At 35.0% G+C, this 18033-nt stretch overlaps 1 protein-coding gene across 1 annotated transcript in view; it reads right to left on the bottom strand.

The window, feature by feature from the left end:
• Fuca (alpha-L-fucosidase) overlaps positions 1-18033 on the bottom strand; it is a 99552-nt gene that overhangs the window by 41096 nt on the left and 40423 nt on the right. Inside the window, exons 3-5 of the mRNA XM_090395418.1 lie at positions 7613-7743; positions 7310-7443; positions 3293-3390 (exon numbers count right to left, since the gene is read on the bottom strand). Of these exons, the coding sequence (XP_090251544.1) occupies positions 3293-3390; positions 7310-7443; positions 7613-7743 (363 nt within the window). The remainder of the gene's footprint in view (positions 1-3292; positions 3391-7309; positions 7444-7612; positions 7744-18033) is intronic.

Here is an 18033-nt window from a genome sequence, read left to right as displayed (position 1 = left end):
CCTCAAAAGGACTTTCTTAAAAAAAAAGGTTAGTTACTCTCCTAAAAGTATCTATAATCGTCTTAGTGTGTGTAATCAACAAAATAAAACCACAGCCTACATCTCCTTACCGTAAGTTCTCTTTCTCCTAAACTGGCGAAATATTGAAGAAAATTAATGTTAAAACATATTTCTCCACCTTACCAAAACTTCGATCGTACGTTCCAGGAGTTTACAAAATCATTTGCAGTTGCGGCAAACAATATTATGGCCAGACAGAAAAGTCCATCTCTCTCTCCGCCTAGAAGAACATCAAGGTGACATTTCTTACAACAGAGTCCTTGCTAGTGTCCTATCCAACCACGTTTTAATTTTTAGTTTTTTCGTTTTAGTTTTTTCTCTGCTAATACTAATGTTGAAGAACGACAACATCAAATAGACTGGAACTTAACTTCAAACATCCGTAAATGCGCTCCGATGAATTAGAAAGACGTATCTTGGAATCCAAAGAAATAGCGACCCTACCCATCTAAACAGCAACCACAGTTACAGTCTACCCGATTCACATAACGCTGTAATCTAGTTTTGGCGTACTTGTGATATCATTCACACGCAAAATTTTGCTTCACGCCAGAACTAACGCTCGGACTCCATTTCAAACACAACTACTACTTGTTCTAAACTCTGTGTTTGTTAAAGTACAATATACGTGTACTTTTAAGATGTTGTTTACTCTTTGGTACTGTATTCATCTGATGAAGTCGGCATTTCCCATGAAACTAGTAGTGAAACCTTATTAAATCCCTTATATATTTTCTCGGTGTTTAAGTCAGTTAATAATTATATATATATATAATCTTCCCCCACCCAACCATTTTAAAACTCCGTATATTTTATTTAAAAAAAAATATATATATATTTTAAATATATATATAAAATATATATATATATATATATATTAAAAAAATATATATATATATATAAAATATAAATATATATATATATTTTTTATTTTAAAAAATATATATTTTATTTTAAAATATATAATCTTCCCCACCTATCCGCTATCTGGTATCCAACAGGTGTCTGATAATTTCAATTTTAAAACTCCGTATTGTAACAAACCAGGAAGTTCTTAAAAGAACTGGGCGATGGACTGAGTCCTTGACTTTTTATCCCGTCATCTGAATGAAGAAAATCTGTGCGGATAGAAAGTTATTGAGCTAAAAAGCTCTAGTCATGGCTGAACAAACCAGGAAATAGTCCTTATAAGGACTGGCTAAAAGGGGCTAAGCAAGAATGCTTTTCATATTCCCCGTTATCTGTAGAGGACAGTGTAGGGATAAGGTGTTATTGAGCTATTAATTAAAGCTCTGATCATGGTAGGAGGGTAACAGCAATAGCTGAGCCTCAGTTAGAACTTCATTGGCGATGTGTAAGTAAAGCCAATCTCTAAAAATTCGGACGATCCGGCGAAAGACCGTCCATCTCAGCGTTAGCTCCACTCAGTGATGGCCTTCCACCCGCACACCACCACCGAGCAGAACCGCTCATATTCCGAAGAAAATCATTCGCCGACAAAACCCCTCAGCGGGACGTGCCGGAGAACACACTCCCCGGAGACTCAAATTGCTCCCTTAAGGCAAAAACCTAAAGAGAGCGAACTCAAAAACTCTCAAATCTCTGCGTCCCAGGGGGTAACAGCAACAGCCGAACCTCAGTTATACTTCATTAAAAATCACAAACAAGGAAAGCTCTTGGTTTTGTAATTTATATACAGTTATGTAAAAATCTTATAGGTGTACTAAACCTTTTTAATTAAACTATAAAAATCATTTAATTATAACAATAATTCTTTATAAATAAAATATTATATTATAGTTTCCATAGAATTGTTTTATTTTTATATACCTTTCCCTAAAATTTGAAAAGTATCTAAAGTTTCGCAATACAATGAGATTTTTACATCACTAATTAGGAATGATAAGAATATTAATTCGGGAAAAAAGTATACAAATAATCAAAGAAGGTCGTAAAAATTTACGCTCGTGTTGTTGCTACGTCCCTCCCCCCCCCCATCTCCCGTCTGGTATCCAACAGCTGCCTGATAATTTCAAATTTAAAACTCTTTATATAGGATTGCATCAAACCAGGAAAGCTTTTGGTTTAGTAATTATTCTGCATGGGTGTAAAGAGTTGGATATTCTTCCGACTGACAATTATTTTTAATAGAAGTTCAATGTTTTAGCAGTTCTGTCGTATTTATTTGTTCCATCCACATATACATTCTTTGGGGGAGGGGGGGGAATTCTATTATGCGTTTTTTTTTTTAGCTTGAAGACTTCTGTATACGATTATCCTTGTCCATCACTTGTGCTATGGTTCGCTGCTATTCGATTTCTTTTTCTGTCAAATAACGTGATTCCAGAATCCTTCCATCACCTTGGCTTACTTTCGACTTTGGGGCATCCTAAATCGTGAAATGACCCATTTCTCATAGCGTGACCTACATTTTCCTCATTTGTTAGGTGTCTAGAGTACAAGATGATGCCATGGGGACTATATTTAGCAAGAGAATTATAGTTGTCATGGAAACTTAGTATCATCTTATATATGTGTCGTTAATAAAGAGGTTCAACCTAATGAAGGAAAACATAATGCCTCACTAAAGAAAGAAATTAGAAAATGTTTCCAGGTTATAAGTAGAATTGATCAGCCTAGATCACGGCTATGATTCTGACTATGGCAAAATAGCAACACTCAAACCGCTTTATGCGCATAATTCGAATTTTATTCATTTTTGAGAATTAATAAAGAAATAGTTTTAGCGTTCTTCAGGTCTATATTCATCATTTTTGTTAAGCACCCTCGACCCACTTTATAGCAAAAATACTTTTGCATGAACAAAATAAAATAACTAAATAAACAATAAATAAGTAAATAAATAAATTTTAAGCTCAATGTTTCAGGGATTATTCTCAAATTACGTCAAATCGACAAGTTATAGATCCCATTATCTTACATATTTCTTTGACTGCTAGTTTCATTTGATATATGTTAAAAATGTAATGTATATTGTTTTTTTCCCGTTGATTTTATAGAACAGCAAACATATTTATTTACCCAAGACATAAATAATTATCATTCCGTTTTAACTCTATTATTGTCTTTTTGTTTCATAACTTGGCTTTTAGAATTTCTTCATTTATTATAACATTAAACTTATGCGAAATAATGATTCGCATGCCTTGTTATGCAGGTAATTGATGTAATGGCCGAAAATAAAAAAGAACACAAACAGAATTCGACTAACCTGGATTGTACCTATCCGAACATGTAAAATAACCTCCGTGATGGCAAGGTATTCCAGATCCCCATCTATCATTTACACAAACAATATCTTTCACTGGGCTAAAAAATAAATGATAATTGGCATTAATAGAATTTAAACGAAATATTTTATTAGCATTAGTTAGCGAAGTACCAACTACCACACAATTTTTCTGTGTGGTAGTTGGTACTTCAATATAATCATTGAACATGTTACCGACTAGATGATAGCATTTAGTGAGCCAATCGTAACGAGTTTTTCTTTCCAGTGATTGTTACTGGATTATAATTTCTTTCAAGAGAGAAAACATATTGTTTACCCTATAGATCGGCATAAATTTAAAGGTTCGTTTCAGAAAAAAATATCTTATCAAATAGCTGAAAGGCTAAATCTGAGACGAATCAATATAATCATTGATGCTGTAGGGTTCTCAGTAAGATCTAAGAACCACTACAGGGATGGAATAATGGTGCTGGAGCATTGCTGGAATAAATGTATTAGTATTAAGGGAGATTATGTTGAAAAATAAAAATAATTTTGAAATTATAAATTCGTTTTTTCATTGTTAGGCCGAGAACTTTTCAGAACACCCTCGTATATAGCCCACGTCCTGCAGTCCTTCATCCACAACTCATCGTAGAGTACATTTTCATGTTGTTGTATCCAAAAACATTGGACAAGACACCAATGGGATAATGTATTCTTTTACGGAAGAGAGTAGTTTTAGTCTTTCCTCCGATTCTAGATGACACCTGATCCAGCGTGAAAGTGATACTGCTTATCATCACGTGAATGTTCTTGAAAAGGATAGATACGGTGGTGCTGGGGGGTCGTGGTGTGGGGAGACATTATGCTTAATGGACGCATCGAGTCATAGTCCCTGTTCTTCAACGTCTTCAACGTCATGTTCGATTTTTCCGTGGTGCTGTAGGCGAAGAATGCATTTTTATGGATGACAGTGCAACACCACGTCATACATGAGCAGTGGAGATACTTCCAGCGACCGAGAATATTAATCGAATCGAGTGGCCAACACGCACCCCAGATCTCACAATAGGGAGACGCACTGCTGCTCGAAATTTCCCTCCAGAAAATAAACAAGGCCTAATCCTTGCTCTAAAGGAGGAGTGGGCCAGTTTGTTTTAAGAACTCCTGAATCACTTGGTGCTTAGCATGGTACGGCGTTAAGAGAGCTGCTTCGCATTTCGGGGTGTACATGTTCTATACTGAAATGTCCCTCCGTATTGTACATTAATTGCTTAACTAGATCCTTAGGAAATTTGTAACTTTTGCTAAAACGTATTGCAATTTAATTTGTACGAAATTTAAAATAAATTTTTTGTGTAATATAATTGATTAGTATGCTGGCAATAAATTTATGTCCACATAAATTTATTGGCTGTAGTAATGTACATATACAGGTAAAAATATAGTTCGTCCTTAGCTTTTGGACATACCAACTGAATATGACGTGTACTGTTGAAGCTATGAGGTTAGTATATAATGTTTATTCATTGTGGGGATTTTCTTCTGGTCGAACTCTTGTCTTTCCAACATATCGGGGAAGAAAATATTTATTTGAATAATAAAAATGAAAAAAATTCTAGAAAAAAACGAACGCAACTAACTGAAGAAATAAGGAAAAATTCTTTGAAATCAGATAATTTACTGAAGCAATCTAAACTACAATTCAGCATGCCACTCAGTCATTAAGTCATAATCATTACGTCCCTCAGTTCTATAATCAGTGAATTTTACTAAAACTTGGATTTCATATCCCGCATTACAATCGCCCATCAACATTGCATTAACAGACATAATGCACTGGCAAATAATCGGCGTTAGTTGGTTTGATCATAAGCCACCCAATCAACCAAACAAACAAATCATATTTTGTCCATGTGTCTCTCAGAAAACTCCAGTTTTTGAGCTGGCAAAATTAAAGAACTCAATTAACACGCAGTTAACATCAACAGACTTAAGTAAACTTATCCCATAGTTTTAATTGTTTCGTCCTAATTAAAAACAACCCAACCAATGAATTTCGTGCTTGTTGTCAGTCTAATCTTTTCATTTTTATTTTCTCAAACAACATCGCGACAGTCCTTGAAGAATAATAAGGTGCTAAAGTGCTAAGAGAATAAACTGGATGTTTTGCATATCCCAACGGAACCTTACGCAACAGCGAGCATGCAGAGCACGTTCTCCTCTTCACACAGCCTGAGGCGAAACCGACCCGTCTTCCTCTAAAGTGATAAAAGCCATCCTGCTGGTGTGTTTATAACGAGGATTTGTAATATCTTCAATGGAGATGGCAAATCTCTAGTTAATGCGGCTCTACCTTCTCATTTACATCTTCTGCAGCAATAACTTGATACAGTTTGCATTCATCACGGTTAGTTCTTCACAATCATAATTTGTTTTACTTGGCATAAATATTTTATTTTGCAACTAATTCCAACCAAAACAACCAGCCAATTTTCTGAGACGAAAAGTTTATTTTAATTGCTAGTGCTTGAAAAAGAAAGAGGTCATATTCTTCAACATCTGGAAAAATATCAACCAACCAGTGACTACGAATCTGGATTTTGCCAGTCAAGATCTGTAACAGATCTCCTTGCCTCTATTCTCAACCTGCGATTAAAACTTATCACAGGTTTAGAATAGAGGGCTTCTGGGTAAGTTGTCACACTATGGTTTGCCATCTACCCTTTGTAGCTGGATCGCAAGTTTTCTCTCGGATCGATCATTGCGTTTGATAGTGAAGGGTATCCTCTCTATTTAGACTTCCTGACTAGTGAAAGCTATCCTCAAAGCGAAAGGTATTCCTCAAGGCTCTGTTATTTAACCTACTTTTCCTCCATAGATATAAATGACTTTCGCTTACTGATCTCCAGCTTCATCCACAGTTTGCTAATATCATCATTATCCACTTATACAACAAACTGGCAGCGCTCAAACACCTCAATCTTTATGATCTACAACCGATGCCCTCAAAACTGATCTCCATGCCATTCTTGGATGAAGTGATAACAACAACTTACTCACTTAAGTGTTTCTAAAACACAATTTTGTATTTTTCCCCATAAAAAAGGACCTTAGTTTTTCTCTCTTCCTATAGTGATGTTCAGCTTACCAGTCAAGATCAAATTTCGCTTCTCGGACGTCACTTATTCCTGATCTTTCCTGAGGCGGATGTATTGCTTCTATGTCATCTTTTGCATTCAGAGAGCTTGATGTCTTTTTATCGCTCAGGACGTTACTTTTTTTTTAATCTATCCAGTTGCCCTGTACGTTAATTACACATCCGCTTGACATTAAAATGCTGCTCTGATCTTTTCCGTGGTGCACTTAAATCCTTTCAGATACTATCTAGAAGAGGATTCTGCTAAAATCGACAAATTAAAATCAAATTAAATATCTATCTCCAAGGTTTCGGTAATATTATCTACGCACACACACAGAGAGACATGAAGACAGAAAACAAAATGACCTAGAGGAGGACACACTTGGCTTTTTTCCACAACCATCATATCGCAACAAGGCTAATGGTGGATTTCAAACAAGTTTTGGAACACCATCTTTATCCTCCAGTGAACAGTAATTACAGATCGCCACGAGGGGCGCAGTACTCGCCTTCAGCTTCAACCACTGATTATCTTTGTTCTCGCATTTTTGTTTCTCTTTGTCGAGTTCAAGTGCCTAAGATAATGTTAGCTAGAGCTAGCGAAACGTTGGTATAACTATTTCATTTAGTTTTTAAATCATTTACTTCTTGTCTCATTCTCCGTAGTTATTTTACAGAAAAACACCGACAGATTGCAACAAACCATGGAAATTTGAATATTGAAATAATATTGAAATACAAGTATGAATCCAAATCTCTCAAGATTATATTCGGAAAGATTAATATTTAATATATTTATGAATTTAACTAAAAAACATTTAAATAATCTATCAAATAACTATATCTACTATCGATATGTATGTGCTAATTACCTGTCGTTATAGAGCCAAGCCAAAAATGCTGTACTGTTCCAGTAGGTATCAGGAGCTTCCCAGTCTCCATCAGACCAGATGATTTCCGGCTTGTAATTTTCGACCAATTCTACTAGTTCTGGCATTGACTTACTCTTCAAAGAATAATACAGAATTAATAAATTGCAGAGTCAAATGTAATTTTGTCTCTTTCTTTTAGAAAACGAGACCATTGCGCAAATAAAAGTTGCGAATTGTGTACTTAAATAACAGTGACCATTTATATTTCTTTAAGACAATAAGGTTTAATTAAAAATCACCTACCTTGACGAAATATTGGGTAGTGAAATTATTCTTTTTGTCTAGGAGGTAAAGTGGATGAAACCAGTCAAATAGCGAATGATAAACACCAAAATGTAAGTCTGTGTTCTTCCTGATAGAGTTTGCCAGATCACCTATAAAAGCCACTATTATCAGTATGCTAAAGATTTGTTCTGTTTTAATTATAGACAAAATTTGCGTTTAACTGCTACTAATATTTATGATGTCACTAGTTTAAATAAGTAAAGCTCCTAACACTTTCCATTTTCTACAAAGTGATAGATGACTTTCTTTTGGAAATGTGCAGTTAGACAGATTTCACCTCTCGCGCAGGCTTGAGTGAATTTTCATGATGTGCTAAGTAACAGGCAATGTTCCTGCCCTTAAGAAATGTTATTATTTATTTGCATATACTCTGTGTTCTGCAGTCAAGTTTGCTTAATTGTGGGAATAAAACATCGAGGTGTTTTGTTTGTTTGTTTGAGAAGAAAAACTCTTTCCTAATTACTTCGCACCAGGATAAAGAAGTATTTCTGCTCAACCAATTGATCGGTTGAGCAGAAATAGTCACAAAAATCAACTGTAACAGAGAACCAATTTGATGACGTTATGTCATGATGTTAGAGGTTGGACAATCAAGCCAAAGTGGTTTGTCTGAAAAAAAAAAGGACTTGAAAATATTATGGTAGTTGGTGAACAGGAATCGAACCTATAATGATTTTCCTTCTCCAGAGCTAGGTTATCGCTTTACCAAATGGCATTTATGCAAGCCTTTAATGATATGTTTTTTCTCCCCGAAACTCGAAATTTTAAGCCAATATCTGAGAAAAATGGATTAGAATACAAGTGTTAGGATTTAAAATCACCAGATGGCGATAGTCACTTGTAACACTCTCTCCCCCCTGTCGTCCTTAAAATCGTCTGAAGCCATGAGCTCAGTTTATTATTAATGACGGTTATGGATAAAAAGCGCCGTTTAATCCATTTGGTGAATGAATAAAAGGCGTTGGAATTTATTTATTTATTTATTAAAAAGTTTTTTTGTATAGTTATTTGATTTAATATGCAATTGAAATTTAGTTCAATAGCAACTAAATTCCGATATTTCCCAATCTCCTTAATAATAATAATAATAATAATAATAATAATAATAATAATAATTTTTTATTGTTCTTTCAAATATTTACATATGTACAATGATCATCTATTCAGTATATTATTTTACAAGGTTCAGCTAGATATAATGAGATTTAAATAGTAATGATGATAAGAGTTTTTTTTATATATATAACAATCATAATAATAATTTACAATTATATTGTTCAGAGTTACATAAGTTGTATAATATTACATGTTGAGGTTTACTATTTTTTTTTCAAGTTTAAAAAGGTGTGATTATATAATAACAGTATTTACACATATGCAATCTAAATATTATGTTTCCTTATTTTCACAAACATACGGTGTAAACTCATGATTTACTTTTAAAGGATTTTTTTTTTTACATTGCATACATTTGTTACAGTTATTATATACATTTGATTACATATGATACATTACTTACATTTGTTTACATGTGATATTTACATTACGTACATTGGTTTACATATAATAGATACATTACATACATTGGTTTTCATGTGATACGTACATTACATGCATTTGGTTACATATGATACATCTTGGATGAGAATTTCTTTGCTTTCATCCTCGAAGCTTATATGTAAGCTTATCTGAGGATGACACCAGTTGGTTATTATGTATTTTTTTTTTTTTTTGCTTATTATTTCTCAATCATAGCTACGAAATCTATGATTGAGAAATTCGCGCGCACACACACACACACACACACACACACACACACACACACACACACACACACACACACACACACACACACACACACACACACACGCAATAACTTGGAATGTATTGATGCGTCGCTGAACTGGAAGCCTGAACGAATATATTGTGTTTCATTAAATTTGCATGGTATTTTATTGTGTTTCATTAAATTTGCATGGTATTTTGGGTGCGTGTTTCTTGTTCGTAGTATGTCCTTAGAGTTCTTTTCAGGCTATTGTAGTTTGCAAGGTTTCTGTATTCAAAAGGTAATTTGTTTATCATGTCTGGGATGTAGAAGTTTCGCGTGGCCTTTCCGTAGTGATTATTGTATTTATATGTGATATAATTAGTAGTCTGAGGTCTTGTTATACAGTATGTATTTCTAACTGTCCTGTAGTTGGCATCGAAATAAGGTTTTAGCAAGGCTGCATAGTGACATAAATGTTTTGCTGTCAGTATTTTGTGTTCTGCCATTGCAATGTTTATAAAGTCGTGATTTTCTCTTTGTTCCCAAAAGATCATTTTTGTCATTTTGTACTGTAGCGACATTAATCTATTTAATTTGTAGGGTGCACAGAAAGCATACGTTGTTATAGCGTATCTTAGTATATTCTGGCATAGTGCTTTGTATATTAGTGTTTTTAGGAGTATGGGAACTATGTCTTTTAAACTGTAGAGTTTGCCACTTATTGTTCGGAGTTTGTTTTGTAGATGGTTTATGTGGCTATTCCAGTTCATATCTGCATCGAAGTAAATTCCAAGGTATCGTATTGTTTCAACCTGAGTGATTGTAGTGGTTTTGCTGTTCTGTGTGTTTTTTGTGTTGGAAAGTGGATGCTGGATGGTTATATATTTGTTATCAACTGGTCGAGTCAGTAGATTTCTGTATATTATTAATTTTGTCTTTTCTGAGTTTAGATGTATGGAGTTTTTCGTGAGCCAGTCTATAAGCAGATTTATATTATGCTGCATATTTGTTTGGGCTATGCTTGCGTTATTATGGATGGATATTATTGCTGTATCGTCTGCGTATTGGAATATCTTACCTTCGAGTGGTAACTGATTAATATCGTGCGTGTAAATGTTGAATAGAGTTAGGGAGAGTACAGCTCCCTGTGGCACTCCACAGGTTACTGGTAGCTTTCCACTTCGGTTTGATCCGATACGTGTGACATGCTTTCTATTTTGGAGGTAGTTTGTAAACCATCTGTGAAGAGGCCCGTCTATTCAAACATGCCTCAGCTTTTCTAACAAGGTTTGATGTGTAAGTGTATCGAATGCTTTAGTTAGATCTATAAAGACTACCATGGCAATTTTGTTTTTGTCTAAGGCGGTATTAATTACGTCTGTAAAGTCTTCCAAGAGAGATGTTGTTCCCTTATTTTTTCTGAAAACCATATTGTGTTTTGGGGATAATATGAAAGATCTCAGTGTATGCTGTGAGTTTCTTCAGTATGATCCGCTCCATAATTTGATTGATAATTGGTAATGTTGCTATGGATCTGTAATTGCTGATTAAATTTCTTTTTCCTTGTTTGTATATGGGTGTGATTATGACGATCTTTAGCATACTTGGTATCTGTCCTGTTTTAAATATTTTATTTATTAGTTTTAGTAGGATTGGACTTAAACTAGTTGCATGTTGCTTTATATCTTTAGGTCTGATACCATCTATTCCTGGGCCTTTGTTTGGTTTGATTTGATGTATTACTGAGAGAACTTCTGCTTCTTTTATTGTTGGGAACCATAATGTTTGGGAACCATAACACCCTCCACTTGGACCGCATTGATTGCGGTCCAAGTGGAGGGTGTCGTTTTGTAATTGGGGGAATATTTCTGTGAAGTTCTTGGATGGAGTCTGCAAAGTATTGGTTAAAGTCATTTGCTAGTTGTTGGATAGGTTTTGCGTCTTTCATGAAGCTGTGTTTTATGGTTTCGGAGGCGGTGGTGTTGGGAACAGAATCTAGCATCTCATTAATCAGATGCCAGGTTTGTTTCATGTTGTTTTGTTCAGAGGTTAGTTTATCTCTGTAGTAGCTTCTTTTTGCATTTCTGATTTGTGTTGTAAGGCGATTCCTTATCTTATATTCAGTTTTTAAAGTTGTGTTATTTGGATATCGCTTTAATTCTTTCCATAAAGCGTCCTTTCTGTGTATTTCTAGGATTAAGTTTTTTGTGTTATCCATGGATTTTGTGTTGTATTTGATCGAATTCGGACTTTCTTTGCAGCTTTCTTATATTTCCTAAAGTGTGAGTTTAATGTTGTTGCATAAGATATTTGCTGAATCTGATGCCAGGTGTTCCCAGTCTGTTTTTCTTATTTCGTGGTTGACTATTTCTTCGTCTATTATTGTTTTCTGTCGTTTTTCTTCTGTGGGACATTGCATGGGTATTGTTTTGGTGTGGAGGTTTAGAGCGGTGAAGTAATGGTCTGCTACTTTGCACTTTATGACTGATGCAGTGTAACTATTTGGTGGTGCTCGGACGTTTATATGGTCTAGACAGGAGGCAGTGATAGTATTTCCGAATATTTCTTCTCTAGTACATGATGTTATTGTTGGTATTAGATTATACATGGATAGTGTGTCTAGGTATTGTACAGTGTTGTTCTGGTTTTCATTTGCAATATTTATATTTATGTCGCCAATTATCATTAGGTGTTCGGTTGAGCATATTTCTTGGCTTGAAAGCTAGCAATTGAGTTCGTGCAAGAATGTTATCATGTTTAGGTTTGGTGGCCTGTAAATAGCATTTAGTATTATGGGATGCTGTGTATTCTCGGTATTAATGATTTCGAGGCAGAGGGTTTCAGCATGCTCAAACTGATAGGCCGTTTCTTTTGCTATTAATTTTTGTTTAATAAATATTAATATTCCATCCCCTCTTTTTGTTTGGCGGCATGATCAATGTTGTTGGAAGCCTGGAATTTGGAAAGCAGTCACTTCGTCATTAGTTATGGATACTTCTGTAAGAACCAATATATCAATAATATCAGTGTAATTCCTCAGATAAGCCTGCAGCAATAACCAATGTTTTCGGATGCTTCTGATGTTAATATGCAAGATTGAGAGACCTCTCGCTTGTACTGTGTTTTGTTTCCATGCATCAAGCGATTCTAAAGTACAATTACTGATGTATTCTGGTGTAATTACATCTATCTGATGGTTTACATTCATTTTTGTTGTGTTGAGATCTTATTGAACTAAGTTGGAGTCTTTTGTTTCACTCTGGCAACCTGTCTATATCTTCCGAGCTTTTTATTTGTATAGACTTTGAAGTCTGTGACTTTTTCAGGAATATTTTGCCGTCTTTGATCATAAAAATTGATAATTTTTTTCTGTTTTTTCTTTTCTTGCTTGGTACAAAAGATTTTGATTGAAAGGTGTTAAATACTCAGATAGAAAGATTGGCGTATTGTCTTGCGATGCATTTAAATGCTTGACTACTGGTTTTTTCAATCTGCTGGCTTTTATGAGATTGTCTCTTGTAGCCTTACTTGTCAGACGAACTATGACTGGTGTCATTATTAGGCACCTCAAAATTAGGTCCTCATAAATGGACTCCCAGAAATAGCTAAGGAACATCTAAGAGACACTGTAATACAACTAAGCAAAAAAATCGGCTCTCCCATTGAATCAAGAGACATCCAGTCAGTGCATCGGTTACCACAAAAAAGGAAAAGAGAAAATAATACCCGTCCTTCTCCCGTCGTAGTGCGACTCACCAACAGCCTAACAAAAACTACACTTATAAAAGCTAGCAGGATTAAAAATCCAGTAGTAAAGGATCTGAAAGGAGACCACGACAACACCCCAATATACTTGTCTGAATACCTTACTCCACACTATCAGAAAATATTCTACCAAGCAAGGAAAGTAAAAACAGAAAACAATTACCAGTTTATATGGATAAGAGTCAGCAAAATATTCCTTAGAAAGACACAAGACGCAAAACCAATCGAAATAAAATCCGTAGACGACCTCAACAGGCTGCCACATTGAAAGGAATATTGACAACTCGTAAAGAAGGAACAGCACACCAACTAATATGAATGCACACCATCAAGCAGACGTAATCACCCTGGAACATGATAATTGCCACATTCTGAAATCAATATCAGAATGGAAACAACTGACAATCCCCAAAAAAGGACTATCTATTCTCCACATCAGAAGCATTCAAAAATACTGGCTGACCCTGCAAGCTTATCTGAAGGAAGATATAGACGAAATAGACATTTTAATACTGACTGAAGTATCTACGACAAACGAAGAGGCATCCTCCTACCAAATGCCACACTTCCAACAACACAAACACTGCAGACAAACAAAATGAGGCGCTGGTATAATAATATTTACCAAACATAAACTAGAAGTAACAGGAATAAACTATAAATTAGAATACGCAGAAAACATATGCATCGAAATTAAAAACATCAAACAAGAAAACTCCCTGATATTAAACGCAATATACAGACCACCCAACTTAAGCACCACAAAATTCCTAGAAGAACTAAACAGATGGCTTTCAGCCACGAAAGTAGGCACCTCAAACTACTTGATAATAATAGGAGACATTAATATAAACATTAGGAACATAAATAACAACACAGAACAATACCTAAACCTATTATCGGCATATAACATAACCCGATTCATACAATCGTATACACAAGAAGAGATAGTCGGAAACACAACAACCTCAACCTGCATTGATCATATAAATATAAGGGCCCCTCCAAACAGCCACACAGTAGCCGCCATAACATGCAAACTAGCAGACCATTATTTCACAGCATTGCAGTTACACACTGAACCAGAACCCATAAAAATCACTGAGACTACAAAACAGTATCATATCATTGTAAACGAAGCAATAGTGAATGATGAAATCAGAAAAACAGACTGGATGCAGATAGCATCTCTAGACTCTGCTGAAGCTGTATATAATAATCTTAAACTTGCATTTAACAAAATATATAACAAAGCATTAACAAAAATAAAAATACGCCCCCAAACGAAACAAAATCCATGGATAACAGACAACATACTAACAGACATACAAAGAAAAGATGCCCTATGGAAACAACTTAAGAAGTCGCCAAACAATATCGCTTTAAAAGCTGAATACAAAAGAAAACGGAATCTCCTAACAACCCAGATTAGAACGGCAAAAAGAAACTATTACAGCAACAAATTAACAACAGCGCAGAATGACATAAAGGAAACCTGGCACCTGATTAATGAAATGCTGGACAATATACACAGAACCACTGCCTCAGAAACAATAAAACACAGCTTCGCCTGCGATCCCAAATCCCTCAAACAGTTGGCAAACAACTTTAATCAGCACTTCGTGAACTCTGTCCAAAAGCTACAAGAAACAACCTTTCCTCACACAAACGAACATTCTCCACTAGGTCCACGAGCAACCCAGTCGATGTGGTTCCCCACAGTAACAAAAGAAGAACTATCACTGGCAATTCAACAAATTAATCGTAACAAAGGACCGGGGATAGACGGAATCAGACCAAAAGACATCAAGAAACACTCAACCGACCTACTTCCAGTTATACAAAAACTGTTAAATAAAATCTTCGAAACGGGACACATACCTGAAACACTGAAGACTGCATTAATCACACCCATACACAAACAGGGAAAAAGAAACATAATAAGTAATTACAGACCTATCGCCACGCTGCCTGTAATCAACCAAATCATGGAGCGCATTGTACATCAGAAACTCTCCACATACGTTGAAAAATTTCAAATCATACCCAAAACACAATATGGCTTTCAAAAAAATAAAGGAACAGCAACACTCCTGGAAGATTTCACAGATCTAATAAACGCTGCATTGGATAAAAACAGAATAACATTAGTGGTCTTCATTGACCTAACAAAAGCATTTGACACACTAACACATAAAACCTTGTTAACGAAACTTACCCATATCGGAATTGGAGGTCGTCTACTCCAGTGGTTTAAAGCATACACGAAAAACAGAAAGCACATCACACATATAGGATCAGCACACAGCAAAGAGGTACATGTAACCTGTGGAGTACCGCAAGGAGCAGTCCTATCTCCCATTCTATTTAACATATACACACACGACATAAGCCAACTCCCCATAAAAAGTAAAATCTTCCAGTATGCAGACGACACGGCCATAGTATCCATTCACAACAATGCAAATATCGCTTACAAAAATATGCAACACGACATCAATCAAATCACTAACAGGTTAACCGACAATGGCATATATGTAAACCCTGGAAAAACAAAGCTAATGATATTCAAAAACCCCCAAACCCTGCCCATAGAAACTAAATATTTCACTATCAAACATTCATCCTCCTATACAAAAAGTGCAGAACCTAAAATCACAACCATCACACAGGTGAAAACAACACGCTATCTTGGACTTCACTTTGATGCTGATCAAAGTTGGAATAGCCATACAAACTACCTACATACCAAGCTTAAGATAATAGCAGGCAAACTATACAGATTAAAAGACATTTCCCCAACCCACATAAAAATACTAATCTATAAAGCATTATGTGAAAACATATTAAGATATGCAATCACATCATACGCATTCTGCGCAGACTACAGACTTAACAGGCTACAATGGTTGCAAGATAAAATGATAAAACTGATATTCTGGGAACAACCCACTCTTATGCAGGAAGCACGGACAAAACACAAAATATTTAAGGTGAAACACTTACGCCACTACACAGTCATGTTAAAACACTACTACAGCCCAACATATAGCGAAATATCAGAACAAGAACCAACCAGAACAACATATCAAATAACAAGACCACAGTCAACAAACTACATAACATATAAGTACAACAATCAGCATGGCAAAGCCACCCGAAACTTCTACGTACCTGACATGATAAACAAACTGCCGTTCGACAACAGAAACCTAGGAACATACAGAGAGCTGAAACAGGCACTATATAAATATTATAGCGAGAATGAAAATTAGAGCAATTCCTGTCTCTCTCTCCCCCACCACACATGCACGCACACACACACACACACAAACCTATGACAACCCCCCCCTCTCAAAAACTATCACTACAAGAACACAAAGAAACAAACACACCACGTCTAAATCCAACCCTATCTGCACAAAAAAAAAGTTAAACTGTAATAGCAGTCGAAGTCTTTCAAGCACGTACCAACAAACAGTAAAATCAACAACTGGCTTGTGACCAGTATAGGAACACAACCATGAAACCACCACCCTCTGTCATCTATTATCTTCCTCAGATAAGCTCTGCTAAGCTTCGAGGAAGAAAATTACTAATTTGCAAGAATCTGTTATACACACTTGTAATGCGTTATAAATATTATATATATATAATTCCTACAGCAACTATGTATGCAATTCATCTGAGACATAAAAAAAATTCTACATAATCCTTATAGTAATTACTGTAAATATTATCATTGTATGTAACTTATACTGAGACAATTTTTTTTTTTTTTAAATATTACTAATATACTCAAGATAACTATTGTATATATGTATTGTAAATTATATATATATGTATTGTAAATATGTATTGTATATATGTATTGCAACTATTGTAAATATTTTAGCAGTGAACAAAAATATTATTTATTTAAAAAAAAATATTATAATTTAAAACTATTAATCACTCGCCAGTATTTATTATTATTCACAATTGTAATGTATTATAAATATTATGTATATATATATATATATATATACGTGTATATAAAGCTATTGTTGTATCTATGTATGTAATTTATCTGAGACAATAAAATGTTAAAAAAAATTATTATTATTATTATTATCTGAGACCGCCACGGAGTTACACGTTCTATTGGTTCTTATCGAGGGAGGCTATATATCACTAAACTGGCTGTCATACCTTCCCTTTAACTCATCCACACTAGATATACTCACTACTCCAACAGCAAACTATTCCACTCACCTACTGCTCTGTGAGAAAAATCTAACTCTTACCTCTTTCTTAACAGCGAACAAATTAAACTTTCGTGGATGTGCCCCAGTATTTTCTCTCTCTCCGCACCTTCTATATAACGAAAATTTTCATCAGATATATTTCATCGGATATAATCTTTGAACTCTTCTTTGCACCCTTTCTACAGCTTCTTTATCCCTTTGAAAACCTAGGAGAAGAAATCTGCGCACAATAATCCACGCGCGGTCTTATGAAAACCTTGTAAAGAGGCAAAATGACTTGCTTATTCTTACATGTTAAGGTTCACTTCAACATCGCAATTATCCTCAGAGTTGAATTTGCCACTTTTGCTACACGACTTTTGAACTTCAAATTCCTACCCACCATTACGCCAAGATCCGTAACATCATCAGTTTCTTGTAGCATAACCCACCCCGCTAATATAATATGCCTTTGGAAATAATCTCATCATGCCAAAGTGCATGACTTTACACTTACATTAAACTGAAAGTCATTTTTATTGTCCAAATTTTCAGCCTATATTCGCATCATCAGTAAACATTTGCACATCTTGTGTTACATCCTCATATATATATATATA

This window comes from Typopeltis vanoorti, chromosome 7, assembly GCF_054136105.1.
Source record: "Typopeltis vanoorti isolate ZY-2024b chromosome 7, IOZ_Tvanoo_1.0, whole genome shotgun sequence".
NCBI classification, from domain to species: domain Eukaryota; kingdom Metazoa; phylum Arthropoda; class Arachnida; order Uropygi; family Thelyphonidae; genus Typopeltis; species Typopeltis vanoorti.
This window is presented reverse-complemented; position numbering and strand designations above follow the sequence as displayed.